The sequence below is a fragment of the Penicillium cataractarum genome (assembly GCF_028827025.1).
Source record: "Penicillium cataractarum strain IBT 29864 chromosome Unknown utg000008l, whole genome shotgun sequence".
NCBI lineage: Eukaryota > Fungi > Ascomycota > Eurotiomycetes > Eurotiales > Aspergillaceae > Penicillium > Penicillium cataractarum.
The window spans coordinates 3,244,877-3,262,955 of NW_026622744.1; the positions used below are offsets into that span (position 1 = coordinate 3,244,877).

The 18,079-nt window shown below is 48.7% G+C and overlaps 6 protein-coding genes across 6 annotated transcripts; 1 reads left to right on the plus strand and 5 right to left on the minus strand.

Moving 5' to 3' along the window:
• Positions 1–83: 83 nt before the first annotated feature.
• N7496_010316 (ankyrin repeat-containing protein) lies at positions 84–3,635 on the minus strand (the record flags this gene model as incomplete). Its single annotated transcript, XM_056703229.1, has 2 exons — positions 84–3,073; positions 3,599–3,635. 2 exons carry the CDS (start codon positions 3,633–3,635, stop codon positions 84–86), a joined length of 3,027 nt encoding a protein of 1,008 aa, XP_056552229.1.
• Positions 3,636–6,274: 2,639 nt separating this feature from the next.
• Positions 6,275–8,036, minus strand: N7496_010317 (uncharacterized protein; the record flags this gene model as incomplete). Its single annotated transcript, XM_056703230.1, has 2 exons — positions 6,275–7,724; positions 7,777–8,036. 2 exons carry the CDS (start codon positions 8,034–8,036, stop codon positions 6,275–6,277), a joined length of 1,710 nt encoding a protein of 569 aa, XP_056552230.1.
• Positions 8,037–8,883: 847 nt separating this feature from the next.
• On the minus strand, positions 8,884–9,492 carry N7496_010318 (uncharacterized protein; the record flags this gene model as incomplete). The annotated part of the gene is made up of 1 exon (XM_056703231.1): positions 8,884–9,492. The coding sequence occupies one exon, from the start codon at positions 9,490–9,492 to the stop codon at positions 8,884–8,886; it is 609 nt and encodes a 202-aa protein (XP_056552231.1).
• A 385-nt stretch (positions 9,493–9,877) lies between these two features.
• On the minus strand, positions 9,878–12,544 carry N7496_010319 (uncharacterized protein; the record flags this gene model as incomplete). Its single annotated transcript, XM_056703232.1, has 5 exons — positions 9,878–9,963; positions 10,436–10,646; positions 10,711–12,079; positions 12,158–12,405; positions 12,476–12,544. The coding sequence occupies 5 exons, from the start codon at positions 12,542–12,544 to the stop codon at positions 9,878–9,880; spliced, it is 1,983 nt and encodes a 660-aa protein (XP_056552232.1).
• Positions 12,545–13,505: 961 nt separating this feature from the next.
• On the minus strand, positions 13,506–16,122 carry yme2 (uncharacterized protein; the record flags this gene model as incomplete). The annotated part of the gene is made up of 3 exons (XM_056703233.1): positions 13,506–14,062; positions 14,114–15,859; positions 15,918–16,122. The coding sequence occupies 3 exons, from the start codon at positions 16,120–16,122 to the stop codon at positions 13,506–13,508; spliced, it is 2,508 nt and encodes an 835-aa protein (XP_056552233.1).
• Positions 16,123–16,337: 215 nt separating this feature from the next.
• Positions 16,338–16,991, plus strand: N7496_010321 (EMI1 family protein; the record flags this gene model as incomplete). The annotated part of the gene is made up of 1 exon (XM_056703234.1): positions 16,338–16,991. The coding sequence occupies one exon, from the start codon at positions 16,338–16,340 to the stop codon at positions 16,989–16,991; it is 654 nt and encodes a 217-aa protein (XP_056552234.1).
• Positions 16,992–18,079: the final 1,088 nt, after the last annotated feature.

Below are 18,079 nucleotides of genomic sequence, written 5' to 3' on the forward strand. Positions count from 1 at the left end.
GTAGGCACAATTATTAACACAGCCTTTTATTTTTCTCGTGACTTAGCTTTGATATTTCTCACGCAGGAATATTACACAATACTCTATGAGTCAAGGATGCGATTCATCACATGTCCTACACCCGGCAAAGACTGCAGATGCTGCTCCACTCTTTGTCTCGGGGCGCCCCTGGGTAATGTCAAATCATACTTCTTCCCAATGATAAGACACTCCACAAAAGTCTTGCAAGCCCGCTTCTGCAGCGACCCAGGGGGTTCCTTCGCTATCAAGGCCCCTATTTCCTCCGGGATAGCCTCACCAATCAGCCACTGATGATCAGTTGCATTCTCTTGGCAAAGAATCAAGCATGCTGCCGGGGGAATGTTGAGGAAGCGATCCTGTCCCTCTTCATGGGCCTGCTGGGTGAACAGGAAAATACTGGTCAGAAAGAGGCGTAATCTGGCGGAGTCACGGCTTTTGCTGATGACGAATAGCTCGTTAGCACACGCCTGATTCACGTCGCCGAATAATTCAACCTCATAACTGCTGTCGATGTATCCTTCAAAAAACTCCGCGATTACACGGGACAAATACTTAATCGGTTCTGATTCCTGTTTGTCGATCATTGCGAAGTGTCCCGTCATGAGTAGAGCCATTCGGAGTACGTTCTCTTCCCGGTTCCCCTTGCGAACACAGCTATCGAAGTCGCTCAAAAACTCGCGGATGCCAAAGTGGAAGAACTCCAATGTGTCCCTTTCGCAGGCGATGGCGGCCCAATTTGAGATTGCCGTAGCTGTGATGGCATCTCCTTCTCTCCATCCGTGACGGAGAGCCGTGAGTTTCGTATCCATGCCGGTGAAGACTGTGATGGCCAGCAGTGCCTGAAGATCTTTAGGCGCGACCTTCTGCAATATCTGTGTGGACAGGTCGCCCATGGCCTTCAGCCTCTTTGGACTTCTAGCGACAACTAGCCCCAAGAAAAAATTATGGTACAGTTTCGCCCATTCTCTCAGTTCGTCCGTTTTGTGTTCCTGGACCAGCTCCTGTAATACAGATAGACTGTCCCAACGGTTCAGGACCACGAACTTGAGATAGAGGGACATCAATTTGAGAACGAGAGGAAAACGGAAGGAAAGACCCAGCCCTTTCATGACCAAGTCGACAAATCGCGACGAACGCTTAAAGCGAGCGAGGAAAACCTGCTCCTGGAGGCCAAGTAGCTCATTTACCCGCTCATCCATTGGATCCGTAGGTCCCCTCAAGGAAGCAATTCCTAGAAGAGCTGGCAAGTTGTCCACGCGCGCCCCATGCTCAAGTAGATCCTGCGTCATTTCCCTCGAATTTACCAGAATGGCTCGCATCAACGGTGTGTCCGTATTGCCATGCTCCGCCTTGGCCTCGAGACGGGCGCCGTGTTCGAGCAACACAGACACGACGTCCCTGTGTTGTCCAGTGACCGCGATATGGAGAGCCGTCAACATGCTACGATCTTTGAAATTGACACTCGCACCATGGTCCAGCAAAAGTTCCACCATTTCTCGGTGACCTTGGTTGACAGCCCAGGACAGCGGCGTCCGGCCGTAATTGTCCTTTCGCGAAATAAGGCGGGCATGCTTGCTGATCAACAATTTAGCCCAGGGTACGTTGCCAAAGTATGCCGCGAGATGCAGGAGTGTGAACGCTGGCGGGCTTCCGCCGTTCTTGTCTTTCTCCCAGTAGACTTTCCACCATTCGACACGGATCGAAGAGTCGACTCTGAAGAACGGACGTGAGAACTCGGTCGGTGTATCTAGCACGTGAATGGCGTGGTGAAAATGCAGCGGCCAGTACTGGCTGGCATAAGATAGGAAGGGATCGGGGCCAGACATTTTGTGAATTCCTCCGGCATTTCCGTATCCGCGTTCAATGTGTGCTAAACAGGTCTGCATGAGAGTTCTGTGAGTATGCTGACCCATATGGAACATGTTGATCCCTTTTATGTTGACTTGATCGCTCTGGAAGAACTCCCTCGCCGATTCATGAATCAGGTTGACGACATTTCCTTCAATCTTCACGAGCAACCCGCCACATTCGAGTCTATTCTTGGTCACTTGTGTTGCTGGAAGAGTCCCGGCCATCTTGATCCCTGCGGCCGTGGTCAGTTCTTCCAATGTGAGGGGTCGAGCAGCAAGAACAACCCATTGGAGAATGGGAATCAACGCTTCCTTGTCGGCGATCTGCTGAAGCAGCCGTTGATAAATACCACTAAGGCCTTTTGGAACTTGGCGGAGTACTTCATTGATTTTGCTCCAACTCCTGCCCTGAAGCTCATTGGCAACGAATCCAACCCACAGAAAGGTCCCATCGGCGCCAGCTAACAAGGTCTGCTGAACCTTCGCGACCATCTCTTTGGAAAATTTTTGCTCAGATGCCAGTTCCGCAACTTTGGCAAAAATGTATCTCTTGACATCTTGCGAAATTTGCTTGTCGGAAGTGTCTAAATGAATCTGTTTATATTGGCCGAGTTTGCTCTCCAAAATAGCCGGCTGAGGTCGGGAGAGGATGATGAGCTTCAGTCGTGGCCGTGTCTTTTCTCCAGACTTCGACAAGGAAACCCCAATTGCATCAAGAAGCTGGCCAAGTGATTCCTTTTCGCATTCGTCAAGGCCGTCCAGAACACAAACTACCTGGGAAGACGTGCTCTGCTGAAGTAGGGTCAGGAAAACCATCCACAACGACACAAAACTGGAATTGGTATATTTGGTTGTTTCCGTCCCCTCGAAGGAGTGTTTAATATCTTTGGCCAGATGCGGTTGGAGGTCGATCCATTGATGCAGAATACCTCTCATGATGGTCAAAGCAGTGTTCCGATTTTTGTCGCGGCCACTGCAGAAGTAGTAGAGGAGAGCACCATCAGCAGCAACTACTTGCTGTAGCATCTCGGTGATATAAATCGCCAGCATGGTCTTCCCTTTTCCAGGACCACCTGAGATCCAGAGTAGGGAGTGGTTCGTATCTGCCAGCCACTCCTGATATTGAGGATGCTGTACAAGCCACTCGCAGGTGCCGTCAACCCTGCGTCCTTTTAATGCAATGAGAGATTTCCGATCAACCTCTGGCCTTGTCAGCAGTAAAGCGTCAAGAACAGGCGCAGCCTCGACATGCGATTCCGTGGCCAAACTTATCGTCTTGGACACCCTAGGTATGAAGGAGAGGACCTCTTTTGCGTATGCTGCAGCCGCCGCTGCGGCGTAGGCGTGCCAAAGCTTGGACCTATGCGAATATGCGTAGTCGCAAATTCCTCGGATGACCAAGGACTGGGCGGTATCTCTCAACCCGGTTGCCTCCGTCTCAAAACAGAGAACACCATACTTATGTGCGAGCTTGTCCCGGGTCGCTCCATGGCGCGTCAAATGATGGCCGGAGGCAATCAGGCCATAATGAACTATGGGGACCTGTAACTCCCGAGGGTGCCGGGATCGGATCCTATCTGGGTCGCATCGACTGCACCCGCTTTCTTCGGATTCGATGGTTGCATGATCATAATTCGGTTCGAAGAGGATATCTTCCTCTGGGCCAGGACGGGCAAAGGTAACGGGGTCTTTCTGCAAGATTTCGGAGATGTAGCGGGCCATCTTACTTTCATCAAAAACAGCAGCAGTCTCGGCCTTCCCCATAGCTATGAGAAGCAATGGTGTCGGCTGATCTAACGCTCTGCCGCTAACAAACTGATCTTTCTTTCGCTCTCCGTTCGCATCATACTGGACGACACCTGGCCCGCCAGCTGTCGACTTTCCGACAACAACATCACCAAGACGAATATCCTCCTTCGTATTTGGTACTCCTCCCGCAATGCCGACCATGAAATCAAGACGGACAGATGGGTAGCTTGCGTGCAACTGCGTGGCCACGTCAGCTACCGATGTTTTACCACACACCCTGGAATTCGGATACGCCACAACGACATTGTGGCCTTGAAGACTCCCTAGAATATAGTTGTTCTTGTCCGCTGAGTTTGGATCCGTAGGTATATTGTCATGGACGCGATCAAGTGTTGCTTTGGCTGCGGCGACCTCTATAGGCAGTACGCAAACCCATCCAACTACGTAGTCGTCACGGGACGCCATTTCTGGCCAAGGCGCATATCAAGGAATAGGATATTCAAGGAGCGTCGGTGGGAAGGCGTTATATTATATATAACGAAGCCTAGACTGTCTGCGTATTATTTGGGGCGAGGTTGACCTTCTAGAACACCACACACGTTGTTATAGGTAAGCAAAGCAAGATAGGCTCTCGATCAGTGTTCGTCTTCAGCCTGCGTATAAGCGACTTGCTTAAACCTGTTTACGCCTCAACTTCTCCATGCCCCTGAAGCTGGAAATGCAGATAGCCCAGAACTTATCTATTTATAGTCTCAAAGGTCCTGGTCTGTTAACCGTATGCAAGCTAATAGCATCGACGCGTTCTTACAGCCACTAACAGACGCACGACACGTACTCGGCTAGTTTTCAGTGGAGGGGCTTGGAGAACGGCACGAGCACGGACGAGTGAGCATCCGTGATGGTGCGACTAGGGTATATGCATGCAGATTCCCCTCTTTTGCTGTAAGGGCTAAGTGCGCAATTTGAAGCGCTAACTATCCTAGCTTAAACAACCCGATTTGTTTCCTGCGTGTTCCGTCACATACACGCGAGCCGCCGGGGCTTTAGTAACTTACTAGTTAAATTGAAAGGGGCCGTTAGTAATAATTAAATCAGCAAGGCTTATTAGTTAACTGACTAGTTAGTTATAGTTAGATCCGCAGTTATTGTTTTGCCCACCAAATTGCCAACTTGGGGCCTCTTTGCAATTCAGACCTGTTAAAATCCGATTGGTGCACCTAGATGAGCTCAGCAACCCATTTCCGATATCCTGTTAAACCCCAAAAAATCATATGACCCACCATCCTGGCAATAACTAACTAACTATGGCCCCTGAAAGTTAATCATCAACTGCACTCACTAACGTAATTCCCGCCCGACCTGCGCACCCCAAAACACATAGTAAATGCGATAAACTACGAATTCATATCTCAACAACTATGTTTTATTTTTACTTGAATATTGGAATATAGGGTTTTCTTAGCCTATGAAATAGCATATCTCATTTTGAGGTAATTTAGCTGATTATTTCGGTGCTTTACCATGGTAATTTTAACACAAGGGACCTGTATATCTATATCTTTCTACAAATACTTTCGCCAACTTTCCTATACTTCTCTAGTAGGTTAGATATACTATCCAGGCTACTTCCTGACCGTAAGGATTTTTACCTACTTAGTTAAACGGTTCTCAGCAGCATTATTCAAGTTTAGGATTGCCAGTCATCGAAGAATTGAGAGAGTTTGGGGGAGATAACCCAGCCACCTGGAAGATACAAGAAATATATTTAGAAGTCCTAACTTATATAGTTATCTAGTGTGTTCGCAGGTAGTCTCTCTTATTTATTAGGAGAACAGCATATAAAATTTCGGAGTTATTGTAGTTGTCACCACAGTGGTTCATTGATGCCTGGTCCCTAAGGCACTACATTTCTCTTTGTGTAGTCTGTGTATTAGATTGCCTCATGCCTTTCTGCTTGCTTCTTTCCTCATGCTTAGTTATTTAGTTGAATACTACCACTTGCTGATCCCTTGTGCCTGAGTTGTAACAGTCGTCATCGAGATCCACGACGACGACGACGACGACGACGACGACGACGACGACGACGAAGAAGAAGAAGAAGAAGAAGAAGAAGAAGAAGAAGAAGAAGAAGAAGAAGAAGAAGAAGAAAAAATAGTACTCAATCTTAGTTATTATAGGGGTAAGTATGAATTGTTAGCCTAACGGAGCGAGATAAGTGGGGGGGCTGAATGGAGGGAGACCGCTACTAGATTTTCCTGGCGCGTATTTCTAATTTATCTATTATCGCTCTCCATGCCAGTCGCTGGCGACCGAATCGTGTAAATGCACATTTTGTAGGCCTGCTCATGCTCTAGGCGGTCTTCGGGTGAAGAATATTCGGGTTGGTGAACTGCCGCCTGAGGCCGCCTGAAGGAAGACTGGCTAAAGCGACGAGCCGCCCAGCACCGAAACGACGGGCCCTGGGTGACGTCGATCATACTTTTGGCTGTTGTATGTTTTTATTTTTTTTTATTTCTGCATTGCTTTGATCAGTGTTACTATACTATAATAGGCCGTCAAATTTTAAATAGAGTTGTCAAAATTAACAGACAGCGCGACAGTTTGCATAGTATCCATATAGAAAAACGTCTGATGCAGTTTTACCGTAAACTAGGTTACACTCTCAAGTTCATTTTCACCTTCACATCCTTCGCAGGCTGGAAAGTTCCCAATGTTGTCCAATTCTTGGGGACCACCAGGTCACTTTCATCGGCAGAAGTGATATCCCACATTGACACAATACTTGCCGTAAACGCTAGAATAGCCCGCTCAGTAAGAGCGTTATTCTTGGATCCGTACAGGCCATCTGCAAACGGTGCAAGGCTAGCAGCACTAGCCTGCTTGGCACCCGATACGGGGTCCGTCACAATAAACCGGAGCGGATCATACTGATCTGGGTTCGAGAATCGCTGTGGGTCATTGATGTAGACACCATGTGGCATAATGACCTTCTCACCCTTGCGGAGCTTATATGTGCGCGGTTGAGTCGCATCTTCCACGGACTCGGTGAGGGTCATGTCTGATTCAAGTTTTCTGAATGAAATGCCTGCGGAGTGCAGGCGGATGGATTCGTAGTAGCATGCCTTGAGAAGCGGGCATGAGTCCAGCACTTTGTCAAGATCCATGTCCAACCTGGGTGGTTCCTCGAATGGGAAGCCCGTCTCTTGGCGGCTTCGTCGAGATGACTTTACGCAGGCAGAGATCTCCTTTCTGATTTCTTTGAGGAGCTCGTTGTCCGCGAAGATGTGGGTGATTGTCCAGAATGTAATCTTGGAGGTGTATTCAATCACGTCCCAGTATAGTGATAGCTGCCCTGCTGCGCTAGCGCCGGGAGAGAGTTCCAATTTGCGGAACGTTCTCATGCGCTCCTTTACCAGATCCGATACGTCTTCCAGCTCGCGGAGCTCGATGCCGGGATCGATCCCGTCGTCCCAGGCACTGAATGCCCGGTAGAAGACTGACATGGTATGAAGGAGTCGATCGCGCGCGGCGAATCCCGCGGAAATACTCGGGGTAGTAGGCACCCATCGACGAAGTCCGATAAACAGTGGGACAAAATTCTTGTCCAGCGTCCATAGATCAGTGAGGAAGAGAGGGAAGTTCTCGACAAAAGCCTCGCCCATCAAGAACGTGCTCAAATTATGGCCCACAAACCCCCTGATGAGCTCGAAGAGCCTTGCCTCACAGGTTGACTGGTTTTCCTCGGACGCGGATACGTGGCCATCACGTTCCCATTGGAATTGGTCAACTGGGCTTCGGCTGAAGCTGACCAAGTTTGGGACGTTGCGCTGCAGCATTTTGATGATTGTGGTCGATACATCGCTGATGAATGGCTCTCTACTCATGATTCCAGATACGTCATCACTGACTTCCTGGTGACGGGCTAGACGCAAGTTGCGCATGAGGCTGCGATCGCCAAATACGTTTTGGAGGGCCTGATCGAGTAGAGGGCCACTGGACGCATCCGGCGAAGAAAGAATAGTTTTCATCATTGATGGTGAGACCACAGTATCGTGAGTTTCACCGCGCAAGTAGACGCCGAATACAGACTCGGCCATAGAGTCTCTGTATCTTTCATTAGTACAATATTCTCTTCTTTATGGACGCTGGTACAAACCGTAATGACCCAATAAGACCCACGTGATTCCAGAGGAATGAAATGCCATGGCCTACCCATGGGAACCAGTAAGGTGCTAATCTTGAAGTTCGAGGTTCTGCGGGATCTTGGACACGCTGGCGACTCTGTAGCCCCGAGATGACGCGGGTTGCGATGCATGAGAACACGAAAACCGCGAAGGTAGTGGTCCAGGTTAATTCAGATAGCCCATCTCTCGCCGTTTGAATCAGTCCATGTGCTGAAATGTCGTGGGCCGCCATATTTGCGATCGGCGTACTGTGAGAGGAAATAGGAAAACAGTGTTGGATGGGCTGTCCGTGGACAGAGGTTTTGTTGCCCCTTTCGTGCCCCCAAAAGCTCGGATGTGAGTGGAAGGGAACAAGTGATTAGAATAGAGACGTTCCTCTATTGAACGTGTTCCAGAAATTGTCCATCGGGGATCCTTCGGATGATAGTCATGAGATTATCGCCTGAAGGGGCTTTGCTATTTTTAGCCGAAGATGCGAGGCTGAAGGCTTCACCGCCTTCTACTGCACACAAAGAGTACTTTTAAGTGGCCACATTTTTTGAGATTGTCATCAATCCTCACAGATCAATTTTCTGCTAAAGTTTGATATCATTTGACTGGCTGAAACGTGATTTTTGATTATTGTGTTCAAAAAAATACATGAGGTAAGAAGAATGGTGCTATATATTGGTGATGAGAGCCAAGCCGATTGGCCATTTTTTCTACTTTCTCTACATTACATTTTCCTGTTTTGACTTTTCTATCACCTTGCGTATTACATGATTAAAGACTATGAGGAGCAGACTCGATAGATGATTTGCATCAGCATTGACATACACTGCTTGTAGTTGAAAGTGATCCTCGATGCCTCATGACGGCTAAGCCTCCCGTCATTTTCTCATATATGATTAGATCTGTATCACTTCGCTTCTCCTTATGTAGTAAATGACATGCAGGCTTGCTATAAATGAGGCCGGCATACCATAAGTACAATCAGAGAATTGGCGAGTCCTATTCACAGGCTGTGTAATTTAAAGTCAAGACACAAGCCATCACAGGGTCTGCGCAATATGGTTCCAAAAGAATATCGTAATTCAAGCCTAACAAGTAGCAGAAGTCGCCGGATATTCGATAGGCTCAGCAGTGAGACGTAAGTGACCAGTCCAAGTGCCACCAAGAGTGAGAGTGCAGCAGCCACGAGTAGCACCGTACTCGTGCAGGCGATTAGCACACTTCTCCACGCCCGACAGAATAGTCTTTCCCTCGGTCTTAGTATGGCAGCTCGAGCCACTTGTCGTCGCTTTGTAGGCGTGACCCAGAAAGTAGTTGTTTTCAGTGTTGACCCCAACGGTCAAACCGCAAGAGTTAGCGTCGGACTTGCCCTCAATCATGCCAGCAATAAAGTTGTACAGTTTGGGAGATGAGCTAGTCGTGACGATGGTAGAGGCTTCAGAGCCGATGACAGTTGCCGTTCTCATAGTTTCTTTGCTCTGGGTGCGTTTACTTTGCGCGCTGGTTCCGTTATAAAGCGATATGTAGTTGAAGTTGATGAGATCAAAGTTCACGGTGAGACTGGAGCCCTCGCCTGCCCACTCCTCGACAATAGGGACATAAGTTACTGTCTGAGTTGCTTCGCTGTACTCGGCATGGCATCGGCTAACAAAGCCAAATGCGAACAAAGAAGAGATAATTTTGCTTGGGTTGACCATTGTCCCGATGCTAATCGAATGACAATCGCACAGATATCAAGCAGCGCAATAGCCAATAAGACCTTCAATTTAATGACACAAGATACAGAGAGAGGAAAAAAGAGGAAGCAAAGATAATGCAGGATGGAGGCATATATCTCTTGGGATATCAGGATATCGTCTTCTTTTTATTGTAAGCCGAGGGGAATTTTCTAGTCCCTTGTTATCGACCGAATGCGCCTTACACTAGTCTGAGAATTTAGGACAGCAAAGTTCGCTATTGGCTCTACCAATAACCCTAGGTATACTGAGCCCATAGTGTGGAGGTACTCGACTAGTGCGGTGGGGTTCCTGGGACCGCCGCGCATCATAGGTCCCTTCGAACCCAATAAAAGTCATACTATCACTACTGGAGGTTGACCTGGAAAGTGTTAGCTCCCGGCTCGGACCCATTCTGTTCAGCCTCATCGTCTCGTCGCTGGTTTTCGCCGTCTAGAATGAACGTCATTATGGAGCGATGTCCAAAAGATCCCAGATTGTATACGCGTCCTTGAAAATGCGTACGCGGCCCCCTAGAGTGTGGCTATGAAACACCCATCATTTTGCAACTCAACAGCTGTCTTTTATTGTTTACATATAGAATATGGAGACCTGTAAGATCGAGACCAAAACTAATAGCACCTGGCTAGAAACGGCCGCCTTTCTACCGGTAACTTCCATCTAGCGACAAGACGCCGCCTAACCATCACTATAACCCTTTAACTACTGAAAATGTAATTACCTGGTTTTTAACTGGGCAGTTAGTTATTAGCCAATCTCACATGTTATGATGTCTACAGCAATTTCCATGATAATTGTCTCGTAGGCGCTGCTCTTTCCGAAAGTGACGATAACCAAATAATTCTAAGTTTCAAGATACAACATGCCGTTGTTAATAGAACAAGATACATATGTACGAACTCACTATTCCACACCTTAACCACCTCCGCATCCTCCTCCTCCGCATCCTCCTCCTCCGCATCCTCCTCCTCCGCATCCTCCTCCTCCGCATCCTCCTCCTCCTCCGCATCCTCCTCCTCCTCCGCATCCTCCTCCAGTACCACATCCTCCAGTACCACATCCTCCAGTATCATATCCTCCTCCACAGCCGCCATAACCACCGCCGTCAGAATAGCCTATGTATACACGCGTTTGGTAGTATAGTTTCCTATCTTCCTTAGTACCGAGGATGGGATACACATCGAGCTGCGCCTCTGACGGCACAATAGAGTACCACGACCCATTATACCGGTCCTCCTGATACTGCTTCCCTCCGTTGGCATTAAAACGCCAGATTTCTGCTCTTGCCTCTGTCACCTTAAGCGCAGGCCGCCGCTCTAGACGCTGCCTGTCCCTCTGCGCCCCGTCCCATAGGTTCCTCTTAAGAGCCTGCTCCTGGGACGCAGAGTTATACTCACTGTAGCGACTTTTCACTTCACCCGCCCAATATAAACTCTCTTCCTCCAGCAACGTGAGTTTACTCACCAGCTCCTCACGGTGCTGCTTTTGCGACTGGCGGTAGTAACGTAGTTTCAGTAGTCGGAATGCCGGCTTGATGGACTGTATAGACGCCTGCATACCCGCCAACTTCTTGCTCAGCGCCCTGGCTGCGTCTTGCGCTTCGCGGCAAGCGGTACGCTTGGTTTCTAGACGGTCATTTGCCTCGTCTAGCTCTGTCTTGAGTTGCTTGTGATCGTTGTCGTATTCAGCCAGCTTAGTTCTTATGTCCTCCAAGTCCTTTTCACACGCGGCATTTCGTCTTTCGATCTCGGCAGTCTTGTTTGCATTTTGCGGATCAAAGTATGACTCGATGTATCGCATCGCCCAAAGACTTGCCGTATTGTCCTCCCTGTTAGAGCGCTTTACTGCGCGAATGGTATCGACGTGGTTGATCCGTCGCCCCACGTGTGTTTTGCAGTACTTCTCGTATGCGACTGGCGAGAGTTGGTGTGTATGCCAGAGGAGATCGATGTCGAGCGTTGGGACAAGTGTGGATTTGTTTTCCTTCATGAGCTGTAGGAATTTAAGATATCGGGTGACATGGTCAGGGAACTGGCGTTCAGTCAGGGTCAAGGCCACAATCCGATCCACAAAGCCTTGATTACCGAACTGTCGTTGAGGGCTGTCCCATAGGTCGAAGATAGGAACCCCGAATGCACGACGGCAGAGTTCAAGCACTGGGCTCCCATAGGTCCCTCTGGTCCTTGTCTTACAACCCGGACAGACGAAGTCGGCGCAGCCAACACGGTATTTAGGCCATTTGATCATTGGGATGACATATTTTCCTTTCCTGGCGCATTCTAGTGAGCTACATTTATAACCATGTATATCCATGCCATTCTTAGTGACGTATGCGGGGTCACCAGCAGGGGTGAACTCGACAATCTGATAAGGGACATCGGGATACTCTTCTCTCCATACACGTTTGCTGTCATCTGTATTGGTAGAGAGCATTTTTGCCAGAGGAAATTCGATCTCTGCTTTCCAAAGGCTTGGAAAATGCGATTCAATGTCTCTCTTGAAATTGAACGGTGACAGGAGATGAGCATAGAAGATAATAGCCACGTCCCTGTCAAAGTATGTTAGTGTATACTCCCATGCTCTTTGAAGGATGCCTGGCAACACGAAAAAATTAGGATTGTCATACCATGGTGGGAGTGGCCATTCATCCTTATGTGCTTGGAAACCATGAGACTTAATCCATCTTTCTAGAATTTGAAGGTACATGGAGTACCGGATCTCGGCGCTCATAAGAAGGCACTGCACGTTCCATTTCGCCTCTTCTTTTTGATCTAAGACGCGAGGCGGAGCGGGCGGGAATCCTTGCGAGTGTTTATCAGGTTGCTCGGCATCATCCAAAATACATTTGAACTTTCGCATGAGCTCAACATGGTTCTATACGGGGTTAGATGGCTTTAGCTTTGCTTGAGTATTGGATTGAAATGAGAAAAAGAAAATGACGCACTGCAATGCGCTCCCTTGAGCTAAACTCAGGGCTGGCTGGGAATGTCTCCAGTAAAGTCCCCATATCCATATCAAAGGTTTGACCTCTTTTAGCTGCCGTGAGGGATTCTGGGAGGACGACAGATATGGGAGAGTGTCATGATGGGGCGAAGGGGTTGTCGTGTTTATAACTATACGAGCAAATGCGGCTCTTTGCACACCAAACCATCCTGGACTTTCCGTCAAACTCTAAATACGAATGTGCATGCTGACACCGTTTTGGGGCGACTTGGCCAACTTGGTCACCTTCTCTCGCAATTCTGAGGTTCTCGCTTCGGTTTCACACCATCTCGACGTCAAGATGCGATACTCTAGTAGTAGATAGTGCCTACTGGCCCTTAATACTAGCAAAGCCCACCTTTGCGAAATTATTTGACGTGACCGATCAATATCATGAACTGCCTCGGACTGATGCTATACTTAGATTCTGGTATTGCGCCCGATGAGCCTCACTTTAAAGGGTATAGTGTACGTTCTCATCGTGCAAGGCTCACTTGGAACGCGGCGAATTTTCTCTAGTTACCACTAGAGTACCACCCACGTGGCTGTTCTCCTCTCGGGCAATGGGGCTTTGTTGTTCTTTGGATAGGTGCTATTTTTCACTCTTGATACCCCGCGTCTTACGCGTCCTCGATAGGCCACAAGGCGCATTTCTAGAAAAATTTCCCCACAGGCATTTTAGCTTCGTACGGTTAGAAAACAAGGATCGGGTAATAAGATAGTGGCCAATATTGTAATCTGCTGATCTGTAACCGTTATACTAGCAATAAACAAAATTCCTTTATGGTAGAAAGGCGATCTGCTACCTAAAAGATAGTATTTGAGTAAACTAAACCAAGCAATAATATCGACAGAGTAGAAACGTTGTAGCAGAATCCATATTTCGAGTGAATATTTGATAGGAGATGCATCTATGTACAAAACAGACCGACCTTGATTATACAAGCAAAACTGTACGGTTTCTTGAACACTAAACCGAGCAAAGCCACTGCCTATTTCTCGCTCTGCAACATCTTGGTCAGAGCTGCGCTATCATGCTCGTATTTGAGAATCTTAGACTGTGAGCCCTGGATCTTGCGTAGAAGCCATTCGATACGCGACGTCAGCTCATGAGGATGTTTAGGTAGTGATCCCAGCACCTGGAGCTCCTGCTCGTATTTGCTGATGCTCTTGTTCTCCTGGCCAATTAGCTGTCCGAGGATCATAAGATCGAGTCGGCCCTCGAGTGTCTTGTTCTCAATGAGTCGCTGGAAGGCAGCTTGGTAGACGGGCTTGCCGGGTTTGATCCATCGGGGGAAACCCTTAACAGAACCGACGGAGATAAGTTCGGCTTGCTCCAAGGCTCGGAGTGTAGCCTCGCCGTTGTCTTTGAACAGGTCTGAGAGCAGGACCTTGTTGTAGAGGAGGGAACCATCCTTGGCGTGGGCAAGCGATTTGATCAAGTGCCAGGCTTGTTCACGAGTCCATTGAGGGGTGACGGTATCGGTTCCCAAAATGAAGATCTTCATGATTTCTGAAGCTGACTGATCGATGATACGGTCCACAGCCGCTATTCAACAAGTTAGTACACGGTTGTGAATGGGACTGGGAATTGACAGACCTTGAGGAGTTTCTCCAGCCTCGATTCGATGTGCCATGAATTCAAGGTCGGTAATACGACCGCCCAATACCTTGATACAGTCGTCTAAGCCAGCCAGATTCCGTGTCGGCTTTTCTTTCTGACCATCGGCACCGCCATCTGCTTCCGTATCAAGGTGGCTCAATACAAAGCGACGACCCACCTCAAGGGAACAGTCACCTAGACCAATAGTACGGAAGACCTGATTCGGAAGGGCCTTGCTCAAAGGCTTCGAGAACGACGAGTCCGTGGTGAGGAAGATGACATGTGCAATGTTCGCTGTTGTCAAGCCAGCCGCCCACTCGGTGAGCTTGTCAAGAACAATATCACCCTCAGAGTCATACACAAAATTGTCAATGACCACGACAGGTCTTTTCTCGGGGTGTGCCTCGAGGTATTCGTCGTCGCTCATGTTTGCATCCTTGTCTTCCTTACTTCGACCCTCAAGCGCTACCCGCTTCATAGCGACAGCCGTGTTTTGCCAGATCTTGCTGAGTTGCGCGTCCAAGGTCTCACTGAACCCGGCCTTGGTACCAATCATTCCCTGTGCAGCCAAGTCGATAAAACTGCTGATGCTGTTCATCCAGGAGAAGATGGGTCGGTAGCCCACTTGAGCTGCGGCTCGAGAGATCTTGGCAGTGTCGCCTCGAGCATCCTGTAGCTGCTTACAGTCAATGATGACCTTGTATTTGTGGTCTTTCAGAGCTTGGTCCAGAACCAATTCTCGCTTTCCAGAGCCGCGTGGTCCGTGTATAACAATGAAGGTTTCCACGGTCTCTGTTAACCACGCTTGCAGCTGTGAGATATCATTCTGACGGTCTTCCCAGATGGCGGCCAAACCTCGTGGGTCCGTTCGGCGGTCTCCAAAGTACATCCTATTGGCTTTGCTGACTTGTCTGCGAACCCATTGGATGACTGGATTGTCTTCTGTATGAAGCGAAGATTTGACCTTGACCTTAATAAAAAATGTGCGGACAGGATCGAAAATTATAACTGTGATGGCCGCCACCAAGGCTGCTATAGCAGGGATCACGATACGAGGGTGGTTGACAATCCAATCTTTGATCATAGACAGTTTGATCTTCCGCTCGTAGTTGATCTTGAAGCGGGTTCCAGTCTTGCCACCTCCTTCTGCCTCGCGTACCACATACCCGTGCATACAATTTCTTGCCATCACCGCGAATCGGGGTCGGCTGAAGCGCAGTGTGGCATATCTCGGCTCAACCTTGGAATCACTGGGTTGAGGGTGGATATCCAGCAGTTTTCCAAACGGGCGGAACAGGGTGTACAGAGCTTCCTGTGTCAATTCAACAGCCCGGCCCTCTGTAGAGTCTGGCAAGAATTCGACCTTCAAGGATTGGCTAGGGATCCTTGCCAAGTCTTCAATCCAAGGTCTTCCTTGTACCAGGTCTACTTCCGCGCTCTGGAATGGATTGTACCAAGGCTTTATCGGATTCTTGCTCAGATGGTCTTGCACCGCTGCTCTAATATCTTCATCGTTCATATCAGGTTTTCGGGCGTATTTGATGAATGCACCCCCTTCTTTGTATCGTGGAACCACTTCTTTGATTTCTAGACCAAGGCTAGTTGGTAAAGCACGCTGTGCAATGGTTGTTGGATCGGAGGCCGCGAGATCTGGATTGTTGATTCTTCTCAAGATACCCTCGAGAGGCTGTATGTTACTGAGTGGACCCCGCAGCAACCATTGCAAGCGTTGCGGGAAGATGTCTTGATTATTGATTAGTAAAGGGAGAGGATGATTCGACCTGGGTGTATTGATACTGACTGTTTACGTAGAGAATTCCTTCGTTCTGGTCGAGTTTAATATGCCCTGACCGTATGGACGACATTGAACGTCGGCAGACTGGTGAGATTCGTCCAAGTGGAGCAGCTCTCCATCCCGAGCTAGAAGGTTGGTAGACCCGGCCGGCAGAGCTCCATAGTGAAGTCCTTGTAGCCGGATAGGCTCTCGAAATCAGTGCAGGCCTCATCTCAATAATGGCACATCTGGCCAGGCACAGGAGTTGAAGAAGATCAGGGTTTCGTTTGATCGCTGGTGATGACGTCGCGCGACGCTCTTATCGATAAGCATTGTCGATCGTTATCAGCAAGACACGTGACATTTCACATTATCGCTCGAAATCCGCGTCTTGGTGCCGTCGCCATCTTTGCGATCAGCTATTTCTCACAAAAACCAAACATCAAGATGGGCTGGCTGTGGAATTCAGGTCCTCAAAAGGACACACCAAAAGAGGTGCCCGCTGCGACAACGAGTGCCCCCGAAACAATCCCTCAGATCGCATCACCGCCCAAGCAACTGTCTCCGGACGAACAAGCCGACCTTGAATTCAAGCAAATCCTTGCAGAGCTCCAACAAGCAGATGCTGAGCTCTCCGGTAACCAAAGACAAGGTCCGGAATCATTCAGTGGCTCTACAACCGCACCAGCCAATCCCGACACCGGCGCACCCCTAGCCCAGCCCGCCTCCTCCATCGCCCCAGAATCCCTCTACGCAGACAGCATGTCCTGCCGAACAACTTTCGATTACGCTTTCTTCTGCCAGTCTTTTGGTGGTCAATTCGTCAATGTCTATCGCTACGGAGAATTACGGTCCTGCAGCGAACATTGGGATAATTTCTGGCTGTGCATGAAGACCCGTGGATGGTCGGATGACTTGCGAAGGAAAGCCATCCGCGCGCATAATCAGAAGAAGGCTATCAAATACAAGACTGGTCCTAGTAGCGAGGATGTCTGGGATGTCCGGCTGGAACCCGCGAAGGATTCCTTCAAGGGTGATTTCGCGGCCCTCGAGAAGGAGATGAAGGCTGAGGAGGAGATGAAACAAAGTGCTTCCTCATGATGAGCCTCAGCTTGTTTCTTCTACCATGAGACCACGGTGGGACCACCACGTGTGTTTCTGCTGTGTATATAATATCCCTCTAGTTTGGTGTGGGGTCTGTACAATATTTTGATACTCTGGAAGTCTGTCGATTTCTCCTCTCTGAAATGATCACTAGCGTATCGTTCCAGTTCGAGCTTCTCTGAAACCCAAGCCTCAAACACACAACTCATTTAATTCTGGCCCTGCAGTCGATCCGATTGTGGTAAGGGAACAGCTGACGGCATTCTGACTGGTGCTGTGTTGGTATGACAGTCTCATGCATAAGCTGAACTGAGATTGTCTCACTAGTATGCTTCAAACCTTATTAATATCTCAAGTCAAAAGAGCCTTTTCTGTTGCTCTTTCCAATAGAACAAGATGCCAGCGCTTAATGCCGCATCCTCGTTGGTCCGCGTCAATTCTTGGCATAATGAGGCTGAACGATTCCTGGCAACCACCCCCTCTTGTGCACTTAGATTTGCTCTAAAATAAGCTTCTCTCCAAGAACCATCGAAGGTCGTGCCGAGTGAGTACGCTTTTACAAACTTACTATTACGAACTGTGAAAGCAAGGTCAGTAAACAAAACGATATACTCTTGCACCACCGCCTACAACTAAATTAGAGGACGCGCAACTGTTTGACTCTCGCACTCACGATATTACAGATTGAATCCCGAGGAGTTCCTGAGTTTCCAACAACAAATATGATATAATCGAAAATCATGGAAGCTCTCCAATCGTCACCCTTCTCAAATGACCAATACACAGTGGGATGGATCTGTGCCCTTCCAATCGAACTGGCAGCAGCCAAAGGGATGCTTGACGAAGAACATGGAGCCCGACCAACCCCCCAGCAGAAGCAGACCAAAATGCGTATCTTCTTGGAAGAATCGGTAATTTCAAAGTGGTCGTCGCCTGCTTGCCCAAAGATCAGATTGGCTCTGTATCCGCCGCAGTTGTCGCACGAGATATGGTCTCCACGTTTCCTAAGATTCGAATCGGCCTTCAGGTAGGGATCGGTGCCGGAATCCCAGATGAAGACAACGATATCCGACTCGGCGATGTGG